The sequence below is a fragment of the Biomphalaria glabrata genome, chromosome 14, assembly GCF_947242115.1.
Source record: "Biomphalaria glabrata chromosome 14, xgBioGlab47.1, whole genome shotgun sequence".
In the NCBI taxonomy this organism is placed as follows: domain Eukaryota; kingdom Metazoa; phylum Mollusca; class Gastropoda; family Planorbidae; genus Biomphalaria; species Biomphalaria glabrata.
The window spans coordinates 35,032,296-35,049,398 of record NC_074724.1 but is presented as its reverse complement, the minus strand read 5'-3'; the positions used below and the strand labels follow the sequence as shown (position 1 = coordinate 35,049,398).

At 37.9% G+C, this 17,103-nt stretch overlaps 1 protein-coding gene across 1 annotated transcript; it reads right to left on the bottom strand.

Moving 5' to 3' along the window:
- Positions 1-6,675: 6,675 nt before the first annotated feature.
- LOC106068828 (uncharacterized) lies at positions 6,676-16,597 on the bottom strand. Its single transcript, XM_056009690.1, has 8 exons — positions 16,255-16,597; positions 12,713-12,883; positions 11,663-11,748; positions 10,731-10,860; positions 9,188-9,354; positions 8,139-8,265; positions 7,772-7,885; positions 6,676-6,683 (listed from the first exon to the last, which is right to left on the bottom strand). The coding sequence occupies exons 1-8, from the start codon at positions 16,325-16,327 to the stop codon at positions 6,676-6,678; spliced, it is 876 nt and encodes a 291-aa protein (XP_055865665.1). The 5' UTR covers positions 16,328-16,597.
- Positions 16,598-17,103: the final 506 nt, after the last annotated feature.

Here is a 17,103-nt window from a genome sequence, read left to right as displayed (position 1 = left end):
CATTTGAAACATGTAAAACATTTTACAAGCAAAGAAGCTAAAAAAAAAATTTTTATAGATGTTTGGCGAAATCATTTCGAATTGATAATTAAGCTATATACTCTCTTACTTGCATTTGAGGTCTTAAAACAAAATTTAAGATATGTTTATATTTTTAAAAAAATGCAAACACTAAAGCTCTATGGCTGTATCACAAGGTCCACAGTGCTCGCTAAGACCTTCCTTCAAAGAACTGTCCCAGGAAAAAGAAGAAGAGGCAGACAGAGAAAGCGATGGGAAGACAACGTAAAGGAATGTACAGGCCTGTTATTGAAAGAGATTCGATCAAAGGCAAGAGACAGAGAGGAATGTAGAAAGGTGGTCAACAGATCTTGTGTGGTGCCCCAACCGTCAATAGACTAAGGGATAGTCGAAGGTTAGGTGAGGTATATCGTCCATGTTTACCATCGAAATTACATGAAAGTACCTTTCGTATTACGACTAAAGTTTATTGCACAGAGCTTAATGAGATGAACGTAGGGCGTCACCTAGGGTCGGAACAATCTTGTCCACTCAGCAGTTCCCCCCCCCCACCTTCCACGCAGCTGATGTATCCAAAAGATTGGCAAGTGCCGATTCAGTTCGGGACCAGCGTCGTCGCAAGTTCTGAGAGTGTAGCATTTTGTGCTGCAAGCTACCGAAGAGTCACCAGCTCCTGATTTATCCTCAGGGTTGACTCCCAAGGCATTTCCTATGCAGGGCTGGCCTCGGACTTCTTCTTCTTCTTCGTTCTCATTGTTATGTTGGAGTGTTCATATGACTAGACCAATACATGAGATGAACTGCGCAGTGGTTTCCAAATCAGGGAGCTCTCCATATAGTTTCTTTCTATTGGGGTGATTTGGGGCCAATGTCTTATACGGGCCTCTTGGTAGAGAGAGCAGTTTTGGAGGACGTGGTCGGCATTTTCTGGTGATACTCCACATGGGCAGATTTCACTGGTTCCAATTTTGAGCTTCCGGAACATGTGTTGTCGCATTCTGTTGTGTCCGGTCCTGAGTCGAAAGATTAGACGTTGGTCTTGTCGGGATAGCTTATAGTAAGCGTCATCTTTCTTGTGATTTGGATGGGAGCTCGTCCATTTCTCATTTATTTTATCTACAATTAATTTCTTCATTTCTTCTGGATAGAGTGCAGAGTTTATTTGTGAGTTTGTTCTCCCACTCTTGGCGGACAATTTGGAAGATTAAGGCAAAGTTAATTTGGTTGCCAAGGCCTAACGTGCCCCATCATGCCCACAGCATACTGTATTCGCCAGTTGCCCCCATTTAACAGCTCTACTGGGCTCAGTATCTGAGTCGTAAATTAATTATTTATACATTCTTTTCTAAACACCATTAGTGAAAGAAATATGAATATTTAATGTATTTATATAATTTACAATGATTTTTCTATATTTTATCCACACATTCTGTATTCTTTAACAACATTGCAATAATTTTTACCATAGCAACGAGTGAACGGCTTAATCATTTCTGCTAAGTAGTATATAATAACATCTGGTAGCCAGTACACGCACTTGTTGTGAGTGAGTTTTCTGATTGGGCTACTTTAAATCTGAAGCATCTCCAAAATCTCGTTTACTTTTGTCTGAAATAAAAAAATTAAACCTATTTAGAAAACTTGTTAATAGACTATTCAGTGCTTATTTTAAACTCTCAAGAAACTTTCGACCCACTCTCACAATGACACCGTAAAATTCTACTAATAATAATTAATAATTGTAATGAGCGCATAATGTAAGTAAGACTATGTCTCTTAAAGCTAAGTAGACTATGATGACGCATGCATCTTCAAGTGAAGAAAATTTGTCTTGAGGTCAATGTTTTAGAATAGCAAAAACTGTGTCCTTTTTGCCTGTGTGGTTGACTCATTTCAAGTGACTTAAAGAGCTCTGATGTCACTGCCTTGCTTCTGGACGTAAGAAGGAAAATTCAATATAAGAAAAATTAATTATAAGAAATACATGTTTTAATAACTGTAAAGCTTATTTAGATGAAAAAATACTTTTAAGAAGAAAATGTTAATTAGATTGAAAAATAAAATTTAGCTACGAGTAATATATTTTAATTTAATTAATACCTATTTTTGATAACACTCGATTCACATCCAAAATGTGTAACTACTAATTCTAATTTTCAAACATATTAATATATCATAAATTAAAATAAAGTTATATTTAATTCTTTTAAACAATAAAGTTTATGGACTCATGCATTAATTAATTACTTAATCACTAATTGAGCTCAATATAGAAACAAAGTGCATCTACTCTTGAAAACAATGTAATTCTAATAGTAGAACTATATATCTAAAGGACATGTGTACTTACCTTTAAACGGTTGAGATATTTAAAAAAAAAAAAAAGGTTGTTGGCGTTGGCATAAGCTGGCATGTGTAGGTATCAATAACATTTACAACATCCGGACAATAAAGTAATATGAAAATGGAATAATTATAAATATAAAATTTGAGATATAAAATAGGTCGGAACTCGAGAACTATTTCCTGTTCAATATGTTCAATGTATTTCACTTCCGGTTCGTTTATTCGTTTCTTTGCTTTCGTATGCATTTATTTTGTGGAAAGTGTTTTATATTATAACTAAATATATATTGTTATTCGAGTGTATAATTGTTTTTGTTATAAGATGAGATAAGATAAGATCAGATAGTTGTATGTATTTGTTCAAACAAATGAAAATTCAGTTTGACTGCAACCTGTATACCTCAGTGTTACTACTATAAAAATAACAATAACAATAACTAACAATAACAATAACAATTGCAATGAAAGTTTATACATGCACAACATTCACACTCTCAAGGCCAGCGCTTTATGAATCAGGTTTCAATATACCTCTCGGTGACATCAAGTGACATTTTTAAATACTCAAATTAAACGGCATGCAGCAGTAGTGATAGTTTCAATCTATCTGTCCATTGACATGTATTACTTTTAGACGCTAAGCCCAAACCAGAGATATTTGAATAGACGATTTGACTAACATCCATGAGGACACAGAATCAGACTTTGTTCGCAAGCAGCAGGTGTCATAAGAGGGCCCCTGGCTTCCTACCTTCCACACAGATACAGAGAGAGAGATAGAGAGAGGAAGAGAGTGAGAAAAATAATGAGAGAGAGAGAGAGAAAGAGAGTGAAAAAAATAATGAGAGAGAGAGAGAGAGAGAGAGAAAGAGTGTGAAAAAAAATAATGAGAGAGAGAGAGAAAGAGAGTGGAAAAAATAATGAGAGAGAGAGAGAAAGAGAGTGAAAAAAATAATGAGAGAGAGAGAGAGAAAGAGAGTGAAAAAAATAATGAGAGAGAGAGAGAGAGAGAAAGATAGTGAAAAAATAGTGAGAGAGAGAGAGAGAAAGAGTGAAAAAATAATGAGAGAGAGAGAGTGAAAAAAAATAATGAGAGAGAGAGAGAGAGAGAAAGAGAGTGAAAAAAATAATGAGAGAGAGAGAGAGAGAAAGAGAGTGAAAAAAATAATGAGAGAGAGAGAGAGAGAAAGAGAGTGAAAAAAATAATGAGAGAGAGATAGAGAAAGAGTGAAAAAAATAATGAGAGAGAGAGAGAGAGAAAGAGAGAAAAAAATAATGAGAGAGTAAGAGAGAAAGAGAGTGAAAAAAAAAAGTGAGAGAGAGAAAGAGAAAGAGTGAAAAAAATAATGAGAGAGAGAGATAGAGAAAGAGAGAAAAAAAATAATGAGAGAGTAAGAGAGAAAGAGAGTGAAAAAAATAATGAGAGAGAGAGAGAGAGAGAGCGAGAAAGAGAGTGAAAAAAATAATGACAGAGACAGAGAGAGAGAGAGGGAGATTTCAACAATAAAAAACAAGAGAAGATAAATAATGCCTGACAAGAACACGCAAAATATAAAAATACTTTTTTAAAAAAATCTTATATATGGGGGAGAACTCTTCACTTACAAATATCTCTCTCAAGAAATGTAGAGGTTATTTCCATTTTCGATATTAACGTAAAATAACTCATTACCAATAATGAATTGATAGGAGAATGAGTAAAATGGACCTTATCTTCTCATACAAGATAAGCAGGGGCGGACTGGCTATATGGGGTTTCGGGCAAATACCCGGTGGGCCGGTACCCAATGGGCCAGTAGGTTGTTTTTTTTTTAAAATCACATCTGTATTTTATAAGATAAGGGCCGCATGAATGTCACTAGGGCACGTATTCAATTGTTAAATGTTTTATAGTATTCTCTTACACAAGGGGCCCTCTGAGTGAAGTATTTATACTCCCTGTATGCATGTGTACATCTATCGATACATTATCAAACTTAACAGAATGATTTTGAGGACAGGTAGAGCTATAATTGGATGTCCATCATATAATATACAATTTAAGGGCCGGATGAAATACAAATGCCCGAATCGATTTCGACACCAAGTCCGCCCTTAAAGATAAGCCATCACTGCGCTGTGCGTAAAGGTCGACTGACCATTGAATTAACATAGATAATAACAGCAGCACATTTTGTTAATCTATAACCAGAACAATGTATAACATATTCTACTTAGAAGACATCATTTTCTGGGCAGATCTATATTTCTTTATCTAATGAAAACAGACCTGTAATATTAAAATAAAGTCTTGACCAACTTGTTCTTGGATTCGTAGCATGAGTAAAATATCGTCCATAATCAGATGACGTCATATTGTAGAACTGAATGTGGAGTTCTCCCCTTGATGATATCTCATCGGTGTAGGAGAAACTGATGTTGAACTTTGACCTTTGCAGCGTGTTTAAGGCTCTGTCTATTTCAACAATTACAACACATGCAATACATTTAACTTCTAAAGGTCAAGACACATTGCACATCCAAATATATATTCTAAGTAGGTCAAAAAGCAAAAGTTCCCCCTGTCAGACGTTGCGGTCTATAGGCCAGGTGATGTAAAGGTAATCTCTTTGTGTGGCCTACGGTTAACGAGAGTGTCATGTGGCTAGCACAACAGCCAACCGCCTTTATTTTCCCCAACTAATGTCAGGTACCCATTAGAGCTGGGTGGACTCAATGGTGCCCTAGAAGTGCGCCCAAAAATTAAAAATCATAGTCTTCACCAGGATTCGAACCTGGGCCCTTTGTTTGGAAGACATGCGTTTTACCACCCAACCACCGCGCCTCCTATCTAGTAACAGTTAAAAAATGAAAGATTTTAATTAAACTAAAGTGATGCTACCCTTTCGGCATAGACGTTTTGAAAAAAAAATAAAATCTTAAAATAATCTATCATCAATTAAACATTTATTTAAACAGTGATCAAATTAAGCAATAAACTATTTAAGTAAAATAATTCACAATTGCAGTAAACATATCTGAAGCATAAAAAGACTGAAAAGTTGTACACCTGTATTACATGTGGAAATATTTTGTAAAACCGTAACATTCAATATAGAATGTGTATAGTTTAGATGCTACGTTTTTTGAATATGAAATTCCAACCTTTATATAAGCCTAGTATTGTGGGTGGCACTGGCGGATCCAGAACTTTGGAGTGGGGGGGGCGATTTTTTTCCAAACCCTAACCCTAACGCCCAGTAAACCCTAACCCTATGCATAAACGTGCGTACAGTATATATATATATATATATATATATATATATATATATATATATATATATATATTCGATATATGAGAACAAAATAAGACTGTTTCTCAATCTTCGGCGAAAAAAACAGAAAAAAACCAGTCTTTCTCTTGCAAGCTTGGGGGTTTGGGAGAGCGCTGTAAACTTTTTCTGTGGGGTTCGGGGCGAAGCCCCGACGCCCAAAAGCGTTTTCTTGCATTTTTCTCTGCAGAAACGCATTCTTCTGACATCTACAGCTCATTATTTATCAGTGGGGTTCGGGGCGAAGCCCCGACGCCAAAAGCGTTTTCTTGAATTTTTCACGGTTGAAACACATTCTCCTGACATCTACAGCTCATTACTTATTAGTGGTGTTCGGGGCGAAGCCCCGACGCCAAAAGCGTTTTCTTGCATTTTTCACGACTGAAACGCCTTCTCCTGACATCTACAGCTCATTATTAATCAGTGGGGTTCGGGGCGAAGCCCCGACGCCAAAAGCGTTTTCTTGAATTTTTCACTGCTGAAACGCATTCTCCTGACATCTACAGCTCATTACTTATTAGTGGTGTTCGGGGCGAAGCCCCGACGCCAAAAGCGTTTTCTTGCATTTTTCACTGCAGAAACGCATTCTTCTGACATCTACAGCTCATTATTTATCAGTGGGGCCCCGACGCCAAAAGCGTTTTCTTGAATTTTTCACTGTTGAAACACATTCTCCTGACATCTACAGCTCATTACTTATTAGTGGTGTTCGGGGCGAAGCCTCGACGCTAAAAGCGTTTTCTGGCATTCTTCACTGCAGTAACGCATTCTCGTGCCCTACAGCTCATTATTCATTCTATTATAAAGTGCCTTTTGAATAATGATAAAAAATATTCTAATATGAATTTATAGTCCCTTAATACATTGCAAATAAAACCGATTTGTTCTTTGAAAAGATTAGATACCCCACATATTTAGATTAAGGTTTTGAGGATCGCGGCCGAAAAAAGAATATTCGATTAATAATATTCCATAAAATTCTAGCACACATTACGAGTTATAGTCCTAAATTTATTTAACTAGAAAAATATGAGATAGAGTAAAGGTTGGAAAAAGTCGACTAGGAAAAGATTATCTGGCTTTTGAACTCATCTCAACCGTGACTGTTATATTGAAAAATTTCGTTTGAATTATAACTTTTCCAAAGCAAAGTCTTTCTTAAAATTGTTATGATAAATTCATGTCAAATTACACAAACTCTGTCTGGAAAGGGCAAGGGCGGTAAAATGAAAACTATTAATTCTCGCTCCTTTTTATAATTTCTGCTATTGATAGCATTTTGCATTAAAGAACATGAAATGCACCAAGATACCTGTGTGTAGTCGCTGAATGAACTCTTTATGTTGTCTGTTGTATTTATGTGTATTTTTCTGTTGTGTTGTCTTTATATGAGAAACGAGTCCATGTAATCACAACAAATTTCCGTAGGGATCAATAAAGCAGTCTTAGTCTTAGTCATAGTCTTAGTCTTAGAAGAATTTACTTTATAGCATATATAAATTATATTAGTGACAGATTTTTTTTAATTTTGTAATTTCTTACTATAATACAAAAAGAAAAAGTATTGATTTGTCCGATATTCGACTAATTTTGTTCACATACTATGATTTCTCCATAAAAGCAGCACCGCCCCCCCCACTCAAAGGGTTTAGATAGGAAGGGCGGTGGAGGTATTCGCTCTTCCCCTTCCAATCGGCCAACAGGTGAACGAAATTATATAAAGACCGGTTAAAATACCAATAACAAGTTTTAATCATATAGATATTTAATTGATTCTGTTAACAAGCTGCGATTTCTATACATAAATAGGACCGCCCCCCCCACTCGAAAGTTTATGGTGGGGGGGGGGGGCGGATTGATGCCATCGCCCCTCCCGACCCTACCAAATCGGCCAAAATACTAGAAGGGGGGGGCGAAATAATCTAAAAATAGGTTGAAATATAAATAATTAGTATATATTATTAACATAAGTAATAAATTCGCATACAAATTGTGTGAATTCTATACTATAATTCGTCCGCCCCCCCCTCCGGGGGGGGGGTCGGCCGAGTGGGGGGGGCGATCGCCCCTACCGCCCCCCCCCCTGGATCCGCCAGTGGTGGGTGGTGGGTAGATAAAGACACATAACTTGGCCTCGGTATAGCCAGTGGAGCCATCAACAAGAAGGTTCTGATTTGCATCCTCTGCGTTACAATAAGTAGCGTTACCTAGAAAATAAAGTAGAGATTTCATTTACGAAAAAAAGGACATACATTCAATTTCCTAACAATCAAATTGTAATCTATAATTAAAATGCAAGACCGTGATTAGTATATTGAACTATATTGATACTAGTTGGGTGTCATTGACTTCTGTTCTTGAATGTACTGTAACTCAAAATAAAAAGAGTGTCACATTAAAAGTAGCAAAGGGAGTTATAAAACGTAAGAGAGATCACCGCAACCATAATATATTACTTACATCTGACTTTAAGAATGCCTTCTAAAGAAACAACTTTAAGGTTAACTTGATCTATTATCCGGCAGACGTAGACACCGGAACCGTCACAGCCTGGGTACATCACGTGACTCATATCATTACCGAAAACCTGCAATAGAATTATTTGATAACTTCCTCTAAAGTTGAACAGCAGTTCCTCATTTAATTAGAGAGTATCAAATTAAGATAATTAATCCTGGTGAAGATTGGGATTTTTATTTTCATGATCTTCGGGCGCCTCTGAGTCCACCAGGCTCTAATGGGCGCCTCTGAGTACACCCGGCTCTAATGGGCGCCTCTGAGTCCACCCGGCTCTAATGGGCGCCTCTGAGTCCACCCGGCTCTAATGGGCACCTCTGAGTACACCCGGCTCTAATGGGCGCCTCTGAGTCCACCCGGCTCTAATGGGCACCTCTGAGTCCACCCGGCTCTAATGGGCGCCTCTGAGTCCACCCGGCTCTAATGGGCGCCTCTGAGAACACCCGGCTCTAATGGGCGCCTCTGAGTCCACCCGGCTCTAATGGGCGCCTCTGAGAACACCCGGCTCTAATGGGCGCCTCTGAGTCCACCCGGCTCTAATGGGCGCCTCTGAGTCCACCCGGCTCTAATGGGCGCCTCTGAGTCCACCCGGCTCTAAAGGGCGCCTCTGAGTTCACCCAGTTCTAATGGGTACCTGACATTAGTTGGGGAAAAGTAAAGGCGGTTGATCGTTGTGCTGGCCACATGATAGCCTTGTTAATCATGGGCCACAGACAAATTTTACATCATCCGCCCTTCAGATCGCAAGGTTTGAAAGGGAAACTTTATTTATTTTTGTTTTTACTAATAGAGCACTCAGTTCTCAAAGCTATTTAAATGTGTGGTGAAAATCATGGCTTTATTAAGAAAGATATTTTTTTTAGAGGAAAGGTGGTGAAAATATACTAAGCTCATGAGAGTAAATGGAACATTAAACAATATATATATATATATCCCTGTATTCCCTGTACTGTTAGGATAATTGAAATTTTGATAATTGTGTTTCTACGTACGTATTGCAAGTTTACAGTTTTCCCGTCAGTCTGTCGATAAACTAATTCTATTTGATGGTCTTTTACATCGTAAGTTCCGCAGTTCCAAACAATTTTGTCCAAAGCAATAGTTTCCGATGTGTTATTGTCAAAGATTGAGCCATTCAGGAAGAAAAACTCATTTCTTTCTGAAAAAAAAAATATGTTTTTTGTTATCCTGGGATTAAAACAACTTTTTAAAACTACTTTACTTTAATTTTTATCCTTGTTAAAAAAAAAATCAAATTTGAAGTATTTTGACTTGTACAAGATTGTTACAAGATTTTGCTTCTTTTATATAACTCAGGGGTTCTCAACCTGTGGGTCGCGACCCACTTGGGGGTCGATTGACAATTTGCCAGGGGTCGCCAAAGACCATTGAAAAAATGGATTGTTATTGTCTATCCTTCAATTGCTTTGTGTGTGCGGTGGGGGGGGAGGGGGGTCGCGGCTAAGTGGGGGGATTGTAAAAAGGGGTCGCCGAGCATAAAAGGTTGAGAACCGCTGATATAACTGATAATGTTTTTAAAAGTATTTTAGAGCCTGGGTAATTTCGAAACTCGGAAGTCAATCCATAAGTCTTTTCGGTGTTTCTGGTGTACAGCCAATTTACTTTATCTTTACCTTTACCTATCCCTTAGTGTTTTTGGACAGTTGGGGCAGCATGTAAGACTCGTGGACCGTCTTTCTCCGTTCCTCTCTATCTTTTGCCTTAGTTAGAACCTCTTTCAATGGTAGGCCCGTCCATTCTTTAATTTTGTACTCCCATCGCTTTCTCTGTCTGCCTCTTCTTCTTTAGCCTGGTACTGGAAACTCAAATCGATGCACTATGTGTCTAGTCATCTCGGAAATGAAAATACTTAGGCGATGTGTCCTATTAGGCAATGTGTCCTATTAGGCGATGTGTCCTATTAGGCAATGAGTCCTATTAGGCAATGTGTCCTATTAGGCAATGTGTCCAATTAGGCAATGTGTCCTATTAGGCATTGTATCCTATTAGGCAATGAGTCCTATTAGGCAATGTGTCCTATTAGGCGATGTGTCCTATTAGGCAATGTGTCCTATTAGGCGATGTGTCCTATTAGGCGATGTGTCCTATTAGGCGATGTGTCCTATTAGGCAATGTGTCCTATTAGGCATTGTATCCTATTAGGCAATGAGTCCTATTAGGCAATGTGTCCTATTAGGCAATGTGTCCAATTAGGCAATGTGTCCTATTAGGCATTGTATCCTATTATGCAATGAGTCCTATTAGGCAATGTGTCCTATTAGGCAATGTGTCCTATTAGGCAATGTGTCCAATTAGGCAATGTGTCATATTAGGCAATGTGTCCTATTAGGCAATGTGTCCTATTAGGCAATGTATCCTATTAGGCAATGAGTCCTATTAGGCAATGTGTCCTATTAGGCAATGTGTCCTATTAGGCAATGTGTCCAATTAGGCAATGTGTCCTATTAGGCAATGTGTCCTATGCTAGTTAACTCTCTAGAGAACACAGTGGAAACAAATATTTCTAATTCATACCTGCGGACGTTTGGCAGATAAATTGTGTTGCATAATTATAATTCTCCGTCCAACCTTTTGTACTGATCAGGACGTAAAATCTAGAAACGTCTGGTCTGTGTTTGTCATCAAAATTTGTATAGTTAGCAATCTGAAAAAAAATTAAAATGTTATACAAATATTTTGGCACATTGTAAAAGTATATTTTACCTCCCTCACCCCTCTTTCCAACAAGAAAAAAAGTCAAGATTAGCTAATTAATTCTGAAAACAAAAGGGCTTTTTCGAGATGTAAACAGGACGGACGAACGGACGGACAGACCACACAAAAATTATAGCACTAAATTATTATTTATTTTTTTTTGCGATGGAAGCTAAGGATTATAATCACACAATTAACTTTTTTGAATAACCTAATTTTTTTTTCATTTATATCAAAATCAAATTGAAATTATCTGGGTTTCCAGCAATATTCAAGCACTTAACAAGCAATTTAACGTACTATATCTATTAGTGTGTTCTAGCCTTCGTCACCACCAGAACAACATTCAGAGCTAGAGCTGTCTCAGGAAGATTCTATAGAACCGCTAATCAGACAAGACCTCCAATGAGGAAATGTTTCAAAGAACAAAGCAGAAACCTATATAAGTAAACATCCTTCAAAGACGCTTAAAAGTGGACTGCCTAGGAATACATGGCGCCGCAATTGGAAAGTAGATGCTAAGCAGATGGGCTAGACGTGATGACGGAGAAATTTGACCAGAACCAAAACACCTGTTTGGTGACCTATGCCCCAGAAAAGACCACAGGCAGAGATGAGATGATTAGTGTTTATCAGGATGCAGGAGATGAGCTAACAAAGTAGTCGTTGTGTGAGTGTTAAGGAAATAATTCCGGAGTCAAAGAGTTAAGGAAATAATAATTCCGGAGTCAAAGAGTTAAGGAAATAATTACCATTCCATTATTCCATTTGTAAACACCGTTTGAGTATCTATCTTTGAGTCCGATGTGATACCAAAAACCATCGTGTATTAAAGAATCTGGAAGACATAAAATATATTACACGTGAAAAACTTTTGGGATGAAAGTTTAAAAGCTTGGTGTTTTTGTTATTACTTAAGTTCATTACTAGCCATGTGTCACCCGCGGCCAGCAGGTCTTAATTTTCATATCACTGTCGCTATAGTTACTGGGAGTGTTTTGGAAACAAATAAACGAAATAATAATGTTATACATAAAGCGAATGCGTGAATGTAAAAATAGTATGAATGGGGTTCTCAGGAAGACACAAAGATAAAGGCACATTCCTCGTCCCATATGCTAGGACAAATTTGTACAAATGCTCCTTCTTTCCTAGTGCTATTAGAGCATGGAATGGGTTGCCTGGGCCAGCCAGGAAAACCAGTGACTTGGCAGACCTTAGGTCATTGGTTAATATGCATGACTGAATGGATGACTTTTTTGAAGTAACGTCTGTATTATATAAGATAAGATAAATAAGAATGGACTTTATTTTGTATGTTTATGTGTTAAAATATTAAGAAGATCTAGTTTCTTCTTTCTCTTTCTCTCTCTCTATCTCTTTCTCTTCTGTCTTTTCTTTTCACTTTCTTCCCTCTATCACTCTCCATCTCCACACATTCTTTCCTTTCTCTTATTGTCTCACCATCTCTCCCCTTTCTCTGTGTTTTTCTCCCCTAATCCCTCTCATCAGTCGCCTTCTTTCCTCTCTCTCTCTTTCTTTATTCCTACCTCTCTCTTTCTGTCTCTCCATCTTTATCCCTTTTCACTCCCTTTCTCAGCCTCTTCCTCTTTATATATCTCTTGACTCATTTCTTCAATTTCTCTTTCTCTCTCTTTCTCAATCTCTCTGTTTTTTTCTTCTCTCTCTTCCATCTCTCTTCCCCCCCCCTTCCCTTCTCTCTTTCCTGATCTCTTTATCCATCTCTGTCCCCATTCTTTCTTTCCTTATTTTCAGTCAATCTTCCATAGAATTGTTCCTACTTGTGATAAAGTCATTTGTTTCAGCGTCGAGTATATAAACTAGATGTCCCGCTGAAGAGATGTTCGCACAATGGATGTCGGCTTCTTCATGTCTTTTGAGCCAGTTGAAAACAGCCAGACATGTGTGAGTGTGCCTGTGGTATGTTAGACCACGCTGACACATCTGACAGTCTATGACAGACAAACAACGTGATAAATCCAAAAGATTGATAATATAAAAAAAATACTCATTCTACCATTCTGATCTTATTCTACTCTTATTCATACGAGATTTTATTTTAATAGTATGTATAACACTTTAATTATAGAAACATTAGTTAATAATTGTCAGTTTACATAATGAATAGTTTAAGTACTTAACAAAGTACTGAGGGGATAGGTCTTGTTAATTAATTGGTAATCAGTATGTAGTCGTTGATCAGAAAGTGGTCTTTGGTTTGTATGTGGTCGTTGATCAAAAAGTGGTCTTTGGTTTGTATGTGGTCGTTGATCAGAAAGTGGTCTTTGGTTTGTATGTGGTCGTTGATCAGAAAGTGGTCTTTGGTTTGTATGTGGTCGTTGATCAGAAAATGGTCTTTGGTTTGTATGTGGTCGTTGATCAAAAAGTGGTCTTTGGTTTGTATGTGGTCGTTGATCAAAAAGTGGTCTTTGGTTTGTATGTGGTCGTTGATCAGAAAGTGGTCTTTGGTTTGTATGTGGTCGTTAGTCAGAAAGTGGTCTTTGGTTTGTATGTGGTCGTTGATCAGAAAGTGGTCTTTGGTTTGTATGTGGTCGTTAGTCAGAAAGTGGTCTTTGGTTTGTATGTGGTCGTTAGTCAGAAAGTGATTTTCGTTTATTATTTAAATTTTATTTATTAATATTAAAACCTTTATGTTAATAATGGGGCGTGTCTTCGAGTCCGAATATTAATTAGAAATGCAGTTTTTTCCCGTGGATATGTAGGCCCATCTGCGACCTACATATTTTGCCACATCAAGCGCAGACATAACCATTTTCCGCAGTAGTAGATTTTCTTTTCGCTGTCGAAGTCTGTCCTCAGCAGCGGATTTTCTTTAAGCATCAAATGTATATTCTTTGATCTCCAATCCGAGGCCGCCTGCAGTCAGGTGCTCTCGTCTATATCAGTTCGAGTAAGTTGGCGCCCAAGATCTTCTTTAAAGCGAATCACGTTAGGTTATGTTAGGCTGCGTCATTACTTATACAGTTCATACAAGCGATATATGGTTTAGATGGTTTAGGAAGTTTAGGTGAAAGATTCTTTTTACATGGCTGGATTATTTATTTCACTTGATTGCTTTTGAAATATTTAAACTCTAATTGGACTAATTTCAACTCTTTGATTTTTTTGGAGTAAACCTACAGATGCTGTGGATGAATTGAGAAACATCTACCACTTGAAATACATACTTTCGACTGCAGATACGTCTCTAAGAATGTTAGGCTTTACAAAAGTATTTACATATTTTTTGCACATTTTTAATCTTCACTTTAGCTTTTCAGAGAATCAATAAGCGCTCTCTCTATATATCTAATAATATATAGATTTTTTTATTTTTTAAAATTCACTTTCCTAAAGATATATTGCATAAAAAAACAATTAATTGTATGGTATCACAACAACAAATGTAAGAACTTTGTTCAGAATTGTTCATAGTTCTCGTTTTCTTTTGCTTGTCCCTTTTCCAGCCCTAGACATACAAGCCACATGGGCTTTCATCTCAAACGAACTGCATGATCTCAGAAGTTTTGAAAGGTCAGTGTCTTTATTTACTGGTAAAGTCCAACAGTTCTAGGACACATACACACACAGAAGTAGTCGCAGATATATATAGGAGCACCAGCGAGTGGCCAAAAAAAAAATATCAGTCTTTCGTGTTCAATACAAGATCGAAGATCCAAAACCATCAATAGTTGATGATTTCCTCGGATCGTTCACCAGTATACATTCGCCAGCAGAATAATGGTTTTACTGTATTGCTCTATTCATTTATGTCTGTTTCTATCCTAGAAACGGTTTTAAAAATTTGAATAAGGAAATGGCGTTTCACCGTGAATGGTCGTGACCAATAAATGTTAAGCAAAGTGAACCCGTCTTGGAAAGCTTCAAATTAAGAAGCTGAATAAACTGGCGACCATGTCTAGTGTGCTGTTGTTGTATTATATCTAATATGACTTTGTTTTAACTTGTAGCGGAAAAGCATGTTATTATGAAGATTGTATATCGCATGTCCGGAAGTAGGTCCGAACGTTGTTTATGCGTCATTCGGAATGCGTCATCGCTTTTGTTGACCACTTATTGAATGTGACCGACATCTAAACGTCGTCTATTTTGTCAATGTTAAGATTGTCGTTCTATAGAGCTATAGTATTGAGATTAAAGAGAATTCATATAGTGCCCAAATGACCATACCCAAGTCTGGATGCCCAAATGACCATACCCATGTCTGGGTGCCCAAATGACCATACCCAAGTCTGGATGCCCAAATGACCATACCCATGTCTGGGTGCCCAAATGACCATACCCAAGTCTGGATGCCCAATGACCATACCCATGTCTGGGTGCCCAAATGACCATACCCAAGTCTGGGTGCCCAAATGACCATACCCAAGTCTGGATGCCCAAATGACCATACCCATGTCTGGGTGCCCAAATGACCATGCCCATGTCTGGCTGCCCAAATGACCATACCCATGTCTGGGTGCCCAAATGACCATGCCCATGTCTGGGTGCCCAAATGACCATACTCATGTTTGGGTGCCCAAATGACCATACCTATGTCTGGGTGCCCAAATGGCATATACCCATGTCTGGGTGCCCAAATGACCATACCCAAGTCTGGATGCCCAAATGACCAAACCCATGTCTGGGTGCCCAAATGCCCATACCCATGTCTGGGTGCCCAAATGACCATAATCATGTCTGGGTGCCCAAATGCCCTTTCCCATGTCTGGGTGCCCAAATGACCATACCCAAGTCTGGGTGCCCAAATGCCCGTACCCATGTCTGGGTGCCCAAATGCCCTTTCCCATGTCTGGGTGCCCAAATGACCATACCCATGTCTGGGTGCCCAATTGACCATACCCATGTCTGGGTGCCCAAATGAACATACCCATGTCTGGGTGCCTAAATGACCATACCCAAGTCTGGGTTCCCAAATGCCCATACCCATGTCTGGGTGTCCAAATGCCCATACCTATGTCTGGGTGCCCAAATGCCCAAACCCATGTCTGGGTGCCCAAATGCCCATACCCATGTCTGGGTGCCCAAATGACCATACCCATGTCTTGGTGCCCATACCCATGTCTGGGTGCTCAAATGCCCATACCCATATCTAGGTGCCCAAATGACCATACCCATGTCTGCGTCACTTGAGACAAAAACAAACTGGTCTAAATGGGGTCCTTGTATTATAATATAATGCTGAAATGAGTTTAAAGCAACTTTTCATATCCTTTTAGTAAGATCAAAACCATAATCTTATCGTATTAGGTTACGCCCACCTTTCATTACAACTATTTTGGATAAAGATATAAGTACTTACCAACATACTTCATCCCTAAAAACAAGCACGTTATAAGCAAACATAACTTACTAGCTAGACATACACAATACATGGTATACAAACTGTAAAAGTAGACACAAATGTAGCGCTAGCGCTTTATAAATTAATTATGATTAGACCTGTAATACTTTTTCATTTTATATTTAACTCAGACTACTAGCATTAACAACGGAAAATAGTCCACATAATGGAAAGAATAACAAAAGTTTATTGCAACAAATGTGTTATTAAAGAGACACATGAACAAAAACAAACAAAAAACAACTTTGTCAGCAAGCAGAGAGAGGTCAAGGTTTAAGCTCCTAGTTCCGAGTGTCACTTAAGCCACGTAAATGTGACAGTCTTTACTTCCATAATCAAGTTACATTAAATTATATAACTTACATTACTGAGCCGCCATATTGCACTAAATGAAAGTATTGTCACCATCAAAGACTTGACAAAGACCAAATAAGAGGGGAAGAAGATGGGGTATCGAAAAAAGATACAGACAAGAAAAGAAAGAAGTAGAGAGAAAAAAAGAAAGAAAATGGATGAAAAGAAATGGAGAGAAAAGGAAAGAAAAAAAAAGAGAGAGACGGGAGAGAAATGAGAGACAAGGGAAGGAAAGAAAAAAATGAAAAAAGAGAATGATTAAAAAATTAGAGAATGAGAGAAATGAAACAGAGAAAGAATGAAAACATGATAGAGAAATAGGTAAAAGAGAGAGTGAAGGGGAGAAAAAGGAGAGAAAAGCAGAGAAAGGGAGTGTAAAGAGATATAGAGAAACAGAGAAGGAAAAAATAGGAAAATAAAGAGAATGAGAGAAAAAAGAGAGAGAGAGACAGA

Excerpts from the sequence above, each read along its gene's own strand:
- LOC106068828 (XM_056009690.1), bottom strand. The coding sequence starts at position 16,327 with ATGTATTGTGTATGTCTAGCTAGTAAGTTATGTTTGCTTATAACGTGC. Across the intron at positions 12,884-16,254 it reads TTTAGGGATGAAGTATGTTG|ACTGTCAGATGTGTCAGCGT; the intron begins GTAAGTACTTAT and ends TGTCTGTCATAG. Across the intron at positions 11,749-12,712 it reads AACAAATGACTTTATCACAA|ATTCTTTAATACACGATGGT; the intron begins GTAGGAACAATT and ends TATGTCTTCCAG.